This window comes from Sarcophilus harrisii, chromosome 1 (assembly GCF_902635505.1).
Source record: "Sarcophilus harrisii chromosome 1, mSarHar1.11, whole genome shotgun sequence".
Lineage (NCBI taxonomy): Eukaryota > Metazoa > Chordata > Mammalia > Dasyuromorphia > Dasyuridae > Sarcophilus > Sarcophilus harrisii.
Window position 1 is genome coordinate 340,249,422 of NC_045426.1, and position 12,018 is coordinate 340,261,439.

Consider the following 12,018-nt stretch of genomic DNA (forward strand, 5'->3'; position numbering starts at 1 on the left):
CATTTCCTCACAGTTGTCTCAGAGAATCCTAGATTCAAGGCAGAGCTTACCAAGGGCCTTTCCTATTCTCCCAAATGCTAGTGCACTCTCCCTCCTGAGGGTATTTTGTATTTCCTTCTCTGTGTATCCCCAGAAAGGCATGGCTTAGTGAAATTCACCACCACTTAGCACACAGTCCAGAACTTAAAAGTATTTAATGTTTATTGAAGCAAATTCTGTCCTAGTCTGTCCTGCTCCAGAGTCTCTTCTGGGGAGTGTCAGAGGGAGCGTTCAGCTGCTGACAGCCACAGTCTTCTTAAAGGGGACTTTCCTGGAAGGAGGAAAGAGCCTGGACGCTGGCCAGCCTTCTCAGACTCCAGTGGAACCAGCTCCTCTACCTGTGTAACAACTCATAAAGTGCTTTTCTCCCAATAGTTCTGCAATTTTTACACATGAGGAAACAGACTGGAGAGAAGCCATGACTTGCTAGCAGAGTTCAATCTTGACCAAGGTCTCCCGACTCTCAATTCAAGGGCAGATGATGTAAATGTATCTTTCCTCCTTTTCTTCAGAAGATAGTCAGGGGCAAGAACATTCCCGGCTTGATTTGGCAGTCTTGCATTGTTTCTGGGGGCCCCAAGGACAGCTGGTGCCAACAGCAGCCCTTGGGGCGGCTCAGGTGTACTCACAGAGGTGGCCGCAGCCCGCTGGACAGTGTGTGCTACTCTCCAGCCACTTGAGGATATGCTGTAGATGACCGCCGTGGCTGCAGCCCTGGCACCACACAAATAAGCCCTTCACGACGTGGTGGCACACAGCACAAGTACTGGCACACTGGCGGCACCTGTGATTGGCAGAGAAAAGAAAGGGTCATCGAGGGACCGGGTGGATGCTGTTCTGAAGCAAGAGGCTCAGGCTTTGCTCCCCCGCCTTCCTCACAGCTCAAGGCCTGGGGATGGACAGCTGGCCCCCGCCCTGCCCCTTCCCAGCAGGCCCAGCCCTGACCTGTCACAGATCCAGCCCTTGTTGCTCATGGGCCTCTTGCAGTTGCTGCAGTTCACGTGCAGGGTGGTGGAGGCCTGGTTCAGACAGGTGATGGCTCGGCAGGTGCTCAGCTTGATTACTTGGTTAGATATGTTCCAGAGCCTGAATCGCTGTAGCAGATCGATGTAGGAGGTGTACCAGTGCTCCTGGGGAAGAGGAGAGAGCAGGCTAAAGCGGAGGAGAGCCCTGGGCCTGTCTGCCTTCCCGCAGCCCTTCATCTCCTGTTCCCTAAAGGACAAGAGAGCACAACGAGTGACATATGGTAGCTGTGTCAAGGACACTGAGACCACCACCTCCCGATAATAAAAAGTGACAAGTGGCAGATTCCTGGAACTCCCATCCCCCTAGCAACTAAGGGGTAAAGCATAAAAAGCCTGGAGTTAGGAGTCAGAAGATCTGATCCTCAGCCTCAGTTGCAATTTCATATGAGCAAAACGTGTCTTTTCTGGGCCTGTTTTTCCCATCTAGCAAATGGAGATTATAAGCCTGCCAATATCATAGGGATGTTATAGGAATTGAATGGGAAACTGTTTTGTAAACTGCAAGGTACTGGACATAGGTAGTAATATGCCTAGAATTATCCCATTGTAGTAATGTCTGGGATTTTGATGTGTGTAATTATTGCATTGTTATTACAGCTACGTTTGTGCTAAAGAGAAGCCTTGGCAAACTAGTTGTTTGAAGACCATCCTACATCTTAAAGAATAAGGTTTGGATTGACCCAAACCTCTAGCCAACTTCCTCCTCATACTTTCCAACCTCATCTGATGAATGTAGAGTCTGGCAATTCCAGTTTAAACCCTACCTAATCTCTTAGGTAATCTCTTAACTATCTAACCCAATTTTCGATCTATTTGACCCTTCCTGTCCTGTCAAAGCTTTACACTTATTGATCAGAGTGGGAAGGGCAGAAGGGCACAGGAGAGTAAGACTGGAAATGAATTTACTTCTGAGGCAGAAACCATTTGTGCCTAGTAACAATTCACATTACACATACAGTGATTTGAGGTTTATAAAACACTTTTCCTATGCAATCTTAAATAAATGCAAATTCAGTTCACAAAGGAAGAGTGGCCAGCTCACAATCACACGGGGGCCCCAAAGCAGCAGTTCTGAACCTGCTCCACCACGTCAGCCCCCGCTCCGCCCCCCCCCCCCTTCCCCCCAGAACACATGGGAAGGTGGGCACCTGAGTTTGCTCATCAATCTCTTTTCGGATGCGCTCGCCCAGCACAATCAGCACAGACACGGCCATCTGTACATCGCCCTGCTCAGCATAGAAGCGCAGCATGTCCCGCACCAGTGCACTGAAGAAGTCAGGAGGCAAGCGGCTCTCATAGAGTGTGTGGGAGATGGAGATGAGTGAGAAGGACTCCACAGGGGTCAGGGATACTGTCTCAGCCTCGTTGCCACTCACGTGGGGTGAGTCAGCTTTGTCTTGCAGGTGGTCAGGACCAGAGGGATTGTCCACAATCTCATGGCGGAGAGGGAAGGCTTCTTGGGGCAGGACGTACTCTGGCTCCTCCGCTGGGGTGGAGGGCAAACACATACCAGTTTGGGGTCAGTGACACTCACCACACCAACAGGAGCCCCAGGCCAAGCACCTTCCCAGGCCCTGCTGCCACTTACTGTGGGCGTTCTCATGATCCATTAGGTACAGCTCATCTTCGTCTCCCTCCACATCGCCCAGGAGGTAGTCAGCAGGGACATCGCTGCCTTCCGTCTCCTCATTCTCTGAAGGGAGGAGAAGCCGTTGGATTTCTACAAGACCTGAGTATGACCCTCCTGCCCGCGTACTCAGGTATTTCCAAGTAGTCCTGGAACCCATCTGGCAAGGGGGAAGCAGGTTCCCTTCAGCTCTTACCGTCATTGGTGATGAGGGTAGTCGAGGAGTCCAGCAGAAGGTTCTCACTCCGATTCTCCCCCTTGCTCCAATCCAGCCGGGCCTCACTGCCCATTCCAGAAGCCATGTCCTTCAGGCTGAAGCTTTTTGGAACAGGGCAAAAGGGAAAGACGTGCAGAGGAAGGAAAAGAGTCAGGCGCTGCCCCACCAGACCCCTCTTCAGTGCCCCTTCTTCCCTACCCCTTGATTACCTATTCATGAGCGGAAGGCTGGTGCTGCCCTTCCCGATGCTGTGGTTCAGGTTGGCAGAGGGCATGGTGCCAGGACTGCAGTAAATAATTCTCAGCATGGTCCATGTTTGAGCAACCTACCCCAAGGAGAGTAAGTACCTGATCATGCCCTAGAGAAGGGGAGAGTGAGGGAGGCAGAGCACAAGAAGCCCACCTAGTTCTCACTCTGGCGAAACCCTTAAAATCACTAAGTCAATTTCTTGCCTTTCCTAGGCGGTAAACTCTGAGTTGTTGATTTGGGGAATCACAAAATTACTGATTTATAGGATATTCATCCTAGGGAATCCTAGAGTAAGGGAATGAGGGGTAGGGACGAACCTGTATGAACTGGGGCCCATAGCCTCGGGTTATGTGCTAAGCCTATCCGTTTCCATGGGGCCTGACACTTTCTAAGTACTCTCTCCATAACTCGGTGGGCATCAAGAGAACTCTGGGGAAAGACACTGCACATTATGTATAGGTATTTGAGAAATGGTTGGGAAAGTCTCATTTTTGCCTTTCCCTGTCTCCTATGTGTCCCAAAGATGAACTGCCTTATTTAGGAATTAGAGTAATACTGCTGATCCCATTTTTCCCAGATATTATCCCCTCTAAGAGTTTTCCTGACACTGCTCTCTCAGTGCTCCTCTATGTACGTCCACACTAGCCTCCTATACTGAATTTTCATTCATACAATACCCATTAATTGTAGATGCCTCCAAGGCTCTGTCTTGGGTCTTCTCTTTTCTCTCTATACCAAAGCTTCTTAAACCCATGGTTTATGACCCCATATGGAGTCATGTGACTGAATGCAGGTATCATGAAATCATGATTATCAACAAATATTTGATTTATATACCTACATATCTAGGACCATGTAAAAATTTATTAAACAAAAAGAGGTTGTGAATGGAAAAAAGTTTAAGAAGCCCTACTCTATACTACCTCACTTATAAATCTCATCAGCTTCTATGGTTCCAAATTGTCACCCTATTGATCAGCATACTTAGCCTTATTCTCCTTCCTGCGCTCCAGTCCCAACTGACTTCACTCAGCATTTTGAAATGGATGTCCTATGAGCACTTCAAATTCAACTGTACAAAACAAACCCACCAAATTCACTTCTCAATTTCTGTTACTGTGTACCATCAACGTGTCACCCAGATTTGCAACCTCAATGTCATTTTTGCCTCATCATTCTTGCTCATCTCACATATTTACTCAGTTCTTAAATCTTGTCATTTCTATTTTGACAAGAAAAATAACATTAGTGACTATATTTTGCTTTTATCCAACATTTTGTGAAATAAGTTTCAGCTGCTTGGAAGTCACCTATTTTGGGGTTAAGACAACAAAGTCACTGATTTTAGGAATGCCAAAAATCTGATCTTCTCTTCCCCCTCTCCCCAATGTCTCCCAAATCTTTCTGCCAAAAAGAAGCCTGATATCTCAATCATTATAACCCTTTTTCCATCTTTTTTCCTCCAAACTGTATATTAACTTTGTAAAAATCAAGATTCTGGGTCCTTAGCACCTAGTCTTGCTAAATAAATCAGTTGTCTGAATGGAACTAGTGGGTTTCTTTCTTTCTTCATAGCACTGCCTTCTCCATAATCACATTTATATTCCCTTTTCTCTACTCACATTGCCACCATTCTCTACCCACTCTCCGTCCCCCCCCCCCTCCCGCCCATCCACTTTCCACAGATCTATCAGAGGTTTTCTAAAACTCAAGCTTGACCATGTCACTTTCCTACTAAATAAACTTCAATGGCTCCCCACTGCCCACAGAAACATATATAAAGTCCTTTTGTTTGGGAGGGAGATTTCCCTCCATGTGCTCTATGACTCCTTAGCGTTCCCTCAGCCATCTCAGCAGGGCTTTTGCCCAGCAGACTGTCCCCAGCTGTCCCTCCTCACCAACACCTCTTTGAATTCCAGGATTCCTTCAGGGCTACTTTCCGCAGGAAGCCTTTCCTGGTGCCTCCTGTGCCAGAAACTTATCATTTACTCCATATTTACCTTGTATATATCTCTTCACTTAAGGGTTGTCCACCATTAGAACATAAGTTCCGAAGTGTATTATTTTTGCCTTGTTTTGATGTCCTCAGAACTTAGCAAACTGCCTGTCCCATGGTAAACACTCAATAAATATTTGGTGATTTATATTTAACATGTATCAGATTGCTCACTGTGTTGGAATGGAGAGGAGGAAAGGAGAAAACACAAAGTTCACAAACCTTTCAAAAATGAATGCTGAAAACTGCCTTTGGAAAAATAAACTACAACTGAGAAAACAAATAAATGTTTGGTGATGAGTAGAATACTGCTTAGGGTTTTCGCATTGCCTAGGAACTGCCTCAGTACAGTGAGTGAAGGTTGAGCATATGCACGGCCCCTCTGCCCCATTCCCTTCAGAGGGTAGACAGCTCCTGGGTTCCCACAGCTCCACCACCCAGGGCCTGGGGCCAACCATTCCCACTAGCCTTGGAACTCACCTGATTTCGGCTCAGCTCCTTGGCAACCTTGGCATTGTGATCACAGAGCTCGGCCAAGGACCTGCCAGCCAGAGCATAGCGGCGAGCCGTGTCCACAAACCAGCCCATGCTGCTGCTATCTGGCTCTGTTTCAAAGACGCTCAAGGCACTGGATGACACCGACTCAAACTGCTCTGTGGGGTCCAGCTTGCGCTTGAAGAAGATGGGGTGGCGCCGGTCCCCTGGGTAAGGCTTGCGGTTTGAGTCCACTGTCACCAAGCTCTCCTTGGCTGCGAAGGCCAGGTCCCCAAAGAGCCCGTAGCACAGGCCTTCGGGGTTGGCCCGTTCAATGGGCTGGCTGGCATCTTTGAAAATGTGCTGGTAGAGGGTGCTGTCCTTGGAGCCGGACAACAGAAAGTAGGGGTCGTGAAGGTGGCGCCAGACAATGCCGGTCGTGACATCTCGATGCTCTTCGAACATGGCCGAGGGAATATAGGGCCGCCGCACGTCCCACACATAGATGTTGTGGTCCACCATCATGGAGCATGTGGCCAGGTGGTGTTTGCACTCTGGCCTCCACTTGACCCGGGCCACTGAGGCGATGCTCTGCACGCAGTAGATTTCTTTGGCCCTGTTTGTGTTCATGTCCCACACTTTGACCATCTTGTCCCGTCCCCCAGTGGCCAACCAGCCCCTGTGGAGGAATGCATTAAATGCTATGAGGTCAGAGGCAAAGAGATCATAGGACTGATACAAACCAAAGACAGCTACTTATCCACTCCCAGAGCCACAACTTAAAAGGCTGCAACTTCGTGCAAGAAATTCTTCTCTATGCCTTAATACCTCTACTAATAATAACATGGGGATAAAACCCCAACTCTCAGTTATTGTGCCAGCTCAAATAAGAGAAAAGAAAGTGAAAATGTTTTATAAAGCACTTAATAAATAAGGAGTTGCACAATGTAGAAGGGAAAATGATGGCTTTAAATCAAGAGTTCCATATGCTACTGTATCACATAAAGTGGCATGTTGGACAAAACCCTTTTCTTCTCCTGGTTGGTTCCTGTTTTGCAAAACAGAAGGGCTGGACCATAAAGCCTCTCAAGTCCCTTCCAACATTCAATACTATGATCCCATTCTCTTAAGGATTTGGTTGTTCTCTTCTCTGACTTCAATAACAGCCCTTCCCTCTTTCCCCCCCCCTCACCCTGCCCCACTCCCCGACACCCTTGTCCCTTGTCTGCTCTTTACTCCATACCTATCTTCAGGGTGCCAATCACAGCAGAAGACAGGGCCATTGTGAGCAGTGAACATCCTTTCATATCGGTCTGGCCTCCGAATGTCCCAGAGCTGCACATTGCCATTCTCAAAGGTGGCAGCAAAGGTAAAGTAGTCACGGATACTGAACTGGACATCACGTACACTCTCTGACTGACCTGAGAGGAGGCAAGAAAGGGAGAAAGAGGCAGCACTAGTAAAACCAGCTTAACTACTAATCTGACCCAAGCAATCCCTCAACGTTACCATCCAGTGCCAGTTTTTCTTTCCCATGCCCTTCCTTACTTTACTTCCTAATTCCCAAAACATAAATAAAAAGTATAGTTTTTCATTCAATCTCAAGGGCAGAAGATGGAAAAGGTAGTGAGAAAAGGAGGTCAGGTCAGATTTGTGCTGAGTCTTCTTTAGGTCCACAGAGCAAATTTGAATGAGATAGAGAAGATGGGGACATTCTACCCAAAACTGGGACAGGATTCCTGGAGAAACTGGGTACATTTGGTAGTCCCATGGGAAGCTGGCCTTAGACTAAACCAAAGCTCCAGGGGTGTGACCTTCCTGGGCTTCACTTCCAGCATTCATTACTTCATTAAATGCTATGAGGTCAGAGCCAAAGAGATCATAGGACTGATACAAACCAAAGACTCTCCCAAAGGGCCCCTTCTAAATCTAAACTATCAAGAGTCATATATTTAAAAAAAAAAAAGTTCCAAATTACTCATTATGGAAATGCAAAATAAAGTAACTCTGAAATTCTACATCAGATAGAAAAGGGAATAGAAAAGGAAAAATAACAAATGTAGAGTAGCTGCACAAAAATAGGAACATTAATACATTATTGGTAGAGGTGTGAATTAATCCAGGCATTCTAAAGAGCAATTTGGAACTATGCCCAAGAGGTCACTAAATTCCATATACTCTTTTATCCAGAGATACAACTATTAAGATCAAACCTCAGAGAGACCAAAGAAAATCTACATGAACAAAATATTTGTAGTACTTTCGTATGCAATGGCAAGAAACTACACAGCACAAAGGGTTCAATTAGGAGAATGGCTAAACCAATTATAGTAAATGGATATAAAGGAATACTAGTCTGCCATACAAAATGATGAAAAGGATGATTTCAAAGAAACCTGGCAAGAGCTGTTTGAACTAATGCAGAGTGAAGTGAAAAGAACCAGGAAAAGTGTATATACTAAGAAAACTGTGAAAACAACTTTGAAGAATTTAAGAACTCTGTTCAATGCCATGACCAACCACAATTTCAAAGGAATGATGATGAAGCTTTTACGTCAGCTAAAAACTCAAACCATGATTCCAGAGCTAGTGGCTATTCCAATAACTCCCAAACACCCACAGATCCCTTTTGAAGGATTTAAAGCATGACCCACTTATGATCTCCATGTGCTTTCTGAAACAGAAGGGAAGAAGCAGGGTTCTGATTCCATCTTATAGAAGAACAGAAGTGGGGGCTAATGGAGAGAAGCAGCAAAGAGATTCCAAACATATGTCAGATCAGATCAGGAGCCAGAAAATAGCCTAGTCTCCAAATACTGGTTTGAATATTCAAACTCTCCTCTCTAGATGGAATGGAGAATGAATTATGTCTACTACCACGAAAGTATGGTATGTATGGTATTGTATGTCTACAGGCTCAAGAAATGTTGCCATCTAACACCCAAAGAGAATCATGGGGTGGTTTCTATGCTACCTTCTTAGAATCTTCAACACAAACATTTAAAACATTTTTTCTTGGGATGTTCTGTTACAGTCATTATCCCCAACACGACTTACTGTAGTTTTTCACTAAAGAGAAAAATGCAGTATCATTCACTTTTCCCTTGGCTTTCACAAAGTTCAGTTATTGAAGTATAAAGGCCTTGCTATAAGACATTATCACAGATGAAGGATACATACCCAGAATACTGCCCCGGATCGAAAAATCCAGAATAATGCTACTTTTATTTATTCTGGACCTACCTTTTCAGAGTTTTGGATACATTGGATCAAATGGGTAGGACCCTTAAATTTCAATGTACACTTTCCAAAGACAGGGATCCTATCTTCTCCTGTCTCTAACAGTGGAGTTATGAAGCTACCTCAATAGACCTGAGAGTGATCAGCAGTGGGATCATGAGCAAATAAATCACTACCCTTCTTTGGGCCTTGGGAGTCTCATCTATAAAATGGTGATGATAACATCTTATAGGATTGTTGTGAGAAAACCACTTTATAAACTGTAAAGTCATATATAAAAATGAGCTGTAACTATCATTATTACTGGTGGTAAAACTATATAACTAAAGTAGGTTAGGATCAAATACAAGTGTATGTAAAAGTTCTTAATAAATGGAAAAGTACTATATAAATGTAAGCCTTATTATTAACAACCGACATTTAGATAGCACTTTGAAGTTTGCAAAGTACTTCACATATATTATCACGTTTCGTCCAATAAACAAAACTGTGAACAAGTAGGATAAGTATTATTATCCTTGTTTACAGATGAGGACGGAAGGCTCAGAGAGAGAAAGTGATTCACTCATGTATACAGAGCTTCAAAGTGTCAGAGGCAGGATTTGCACAGTTTTCCTAATGCCACATTTAGAAGTAGCTACACTACACCACTTCCCTTTTGAGCGGAGGTTCCTTCCCTCAAGAATATTACAATCTGATGGGAGATACAAGATTTCTAATACATGGAAAAGGAAATTACATTAACAAGCCCCATGAACTTAGAGAGTAACATAGAATATACCACAGGATGGAGAGATTACTGTGGGCTGAGGCGGTCAGGACCCAGGCTAGCTTTTAAAAGAAAGATTCAGTTAAATGGGCCAAAAAAGACTTAGACAATAACAGAAGATGACTTTGTCAACCTATGGGCTCTTGCTCCTGCCTTTCTTTCCCGGTCTCTTACTGTTGAACTGTTCACATCCTAAGTAACCTTCAAGAAGCAGCTTAAATGCTGTCTTCTATGAAAAGTCTTCCCTGTTTTACTCATGTAGAAGTGATTATCCTCTCTTTTTACCTCATAGCATTTGTATAATTGCTGGGGTAAAAACCCAGACTCTCCTGGTGACGGGCCTCTCTTGCACTAAGCCGGAGCTGAGCTAATACAATCCGTATGTGGAGCTGTACTCATACTCGTTCTAGCTTGGCAAGACCTGTGGGGCCTGCTGGCAAAAGGACCCGCTGGTCTAAGCGACCAGGAGTACAGATACCAGGCTTCTAAGTGACAGGGGCACAGATACAGAGGCCGGCGGGGCACCAAGTGGCTCCGGTGGCCAAACACTACCTCAAGCGCCACCCTCCGGAAGGGCTCCGAGGAAAGGGCTGGGGAAATATAAAGCACAAGGGAAGGTTTCGGGAGGGATTTTGGTGGGGTTCTTGCCTCCGCCGCATTGTGGCTGGGATCTCCCCGCTGCTCAGGGCGTCAGACTCGGGGGAGCGGGCGGAGCACCGGTCCCTGCGTCCCTCCCAGACCTGGCCCACACAGACTCAGAGCTCAGCGGGGGGAAGGGAGGATCACCTCATCTTGACAGGCAGCCCAGAGAGGGCCAGAGGTAAGTGGGCGGGGCCGGCTGGGAGCCCCGCCCCGCGCTCACCGGAGAAGGTGCTGACCGAGTCCTTCTTGCGGAGGTCGAAGCACTTCATGTAGCCGTCCTGGGAGCCGCTGAGCAGCATGTAGGCCTCGGTGGGGTGGAAGCACACCTTGTTGACCGTGCGCTTGTGCTCCGTGAAGAGCTGGTCCTGCTTGTTGCGCGAGGGCTTGCCCAGGTTCCAGGTCACCACCACGCCGTTGGTGGCCGCCGTGGCCAGCAGGTTCTCGTCCATCTGGTGCCACACCACGTCGGCGCAGCTGAAGTTCAGAGACGGCTTGCGGCCCACCCGGAGGTTCAGCTTCTCCACGAACTGCTCCTCCTCGATGGCGTAAATCTTGAAGATGTTCCGGCCGGCCACCACCACCTGCGCGGCGTCCCGGCACACGCTGATGGCGTTGGCCGGGGCGTCCAGGTGGCAGTACATGGTCCGGCCCGTGAGGGTGTTGCCCCCCAGGGCCGTGGTGACCCGGGCCATCTTCTCCATGGGGCCGCAGCTCAGCCCGGCTCGCTCACGCGCTGGGGCCCGGCCGCCCGGAGCCCATGGGCCGAGGAGAAAGCCCGCCCTCCCCGGGGGGCGGGGGCCGGGCCCGACGGGGCGGGGAAGGGCGAGCTCCGCACGCCGAGGCGGCCGCGGCTGGCTAGGAGCAGCAGCGAGAGACGAGGGGGGGAGGAGAGCAGGGAGCGGGCGGAGGGGCGCAGATGGACGTACATGAACCGAGGCACGCGGGCAGACCCGACTCGGACGGAGAAACAGAGAGCGAGAGGCACCGGGGCGGGGGGCACGCAGGAGGGGAGGACGAGGGAGCCCAGGGGACCCTTGCCCCGCCCCAGCCTTCAAACCCTGACCCCTCACTCGCAGAAGAGGCTCCGCCCGCCGGACGCGCCACGGCGGAAGTGACGAGACCCGGCGAGCGGCAGGACGCCGGAAGTAGTCCCTCTCCAAGGAGCCGCCGTCCCTGCCGCCACGGGCCGGCGACAAACGTTCCGGACTGGGGCGCCGGCGGGAGGCGGGGCGGGGAGGAGCCCGTAGTCCGGGTAGAACGTTAATAGCCGCCTTAATCCCGCCTCCTCCACAAGGGTTTTCGATTAGCCGCTTTGAATGTTTTCCCTCGCATCGTTGTCGGGCCTCAGTTTCCCCCCTGCACAAAAGCTAGCCCCTAAGTTTCTGACATCCGGTGTTCTTCGGGTCACGCCGAGGGTCACTTCCGGCTTTGACGGGCTAGGCTGCACATTGTCTGGTCTCCCTAAACCTCGTTCCAGGCTGCTTTGTGGTGGCCGTGGGGCCTGCTGGGTTCCAGACTTTTTTTTTTTTTTTTTTTTTTTAATCAATGTTAGTATGAAGCTCCACCGCCCAGATAAAAGATGAAATACGGGGAAAGGTTAATATGGAAGGACCTGAGCGCTTGGCGTGAGGCAGCAGCGTGACAAGGCAGCCTTATGGGGGCCTGGTGACAGAAACAGCACAAAGGAAAGGCAGACAAGCTGTGGACCCCCGTCTGGTTGCCGTGTGGCCCAAGACTGAG

At 48.3% G+C, this 12,018-nt stretch overlaps 1 protein-coding gene across 2 annotated transcripts; it reads right to left on the reverse strand.

Annotated features, from left to right (window-relative positions):
- Positions 1-177: 177 nt before the first annotated feature.
- Positions 178-11,410, reverse strand: WDR24 (WD repeat domain 24). Of its 2 annotated transcripts, XM_003761960.4 has the most exons (9): positions 10,499-10,979; positions 6,871-7,048; positions 5,634-6,306; positions 3,118-3,233; positions 2,888-3,009; positions 2,653-2,757; positions 2,213-2,550; positions 985-1,169; positions 178-823 (listed from the first exon to the last, which is right to left on the reverse strand). In XM_003761960.4, exons 1-9 carry the CDS (start codon positions 10,977-10,979, stop codon positions 655-657), a joined length of 2,367 nt encoding a protein of 788 aa, XP_003762008.1. In that variant the 3' UTR covers positions 178-654. The 2 variants fall into 2 exon arrangements, with proteins under 2 accessions (XP_003762008.1, XP_012398680.1); XM_012543226.3 differs by lacking the exon at positions 178-823 and having other exon boundaries at positions 1,081-1,251; positions 10,499-11,410.
- Between the last annotated feature and the right edge of the window lie 608 nt (positions 11,411-12,018).

Excerpts from the sequence above, each read along its gene's own strand:
- WDR24 (XM_003761960.4), bottom strand. The coding sequence starts at position 10,979 with ATGGAGAAGATGGCCCGGGTCACCACGGCCCTGGGGGGCAACACCCTC. Across the intron at positions 6,307-6,870 it reads GATTGGCACCCTGAAGATAG|GGGCTGGTTGGCCACTGGGG; the intron begins GTATGGAGTAAA and ends ATTCCTCCACAG. Across the intron at positions 2,758-2,887 it reads TACCCTCATCACCAATGACG|AGAATGAGGAGACGGAAGGC; the intron begins GTAAGAGCTGAA and ends TCCTCCCTTCAG.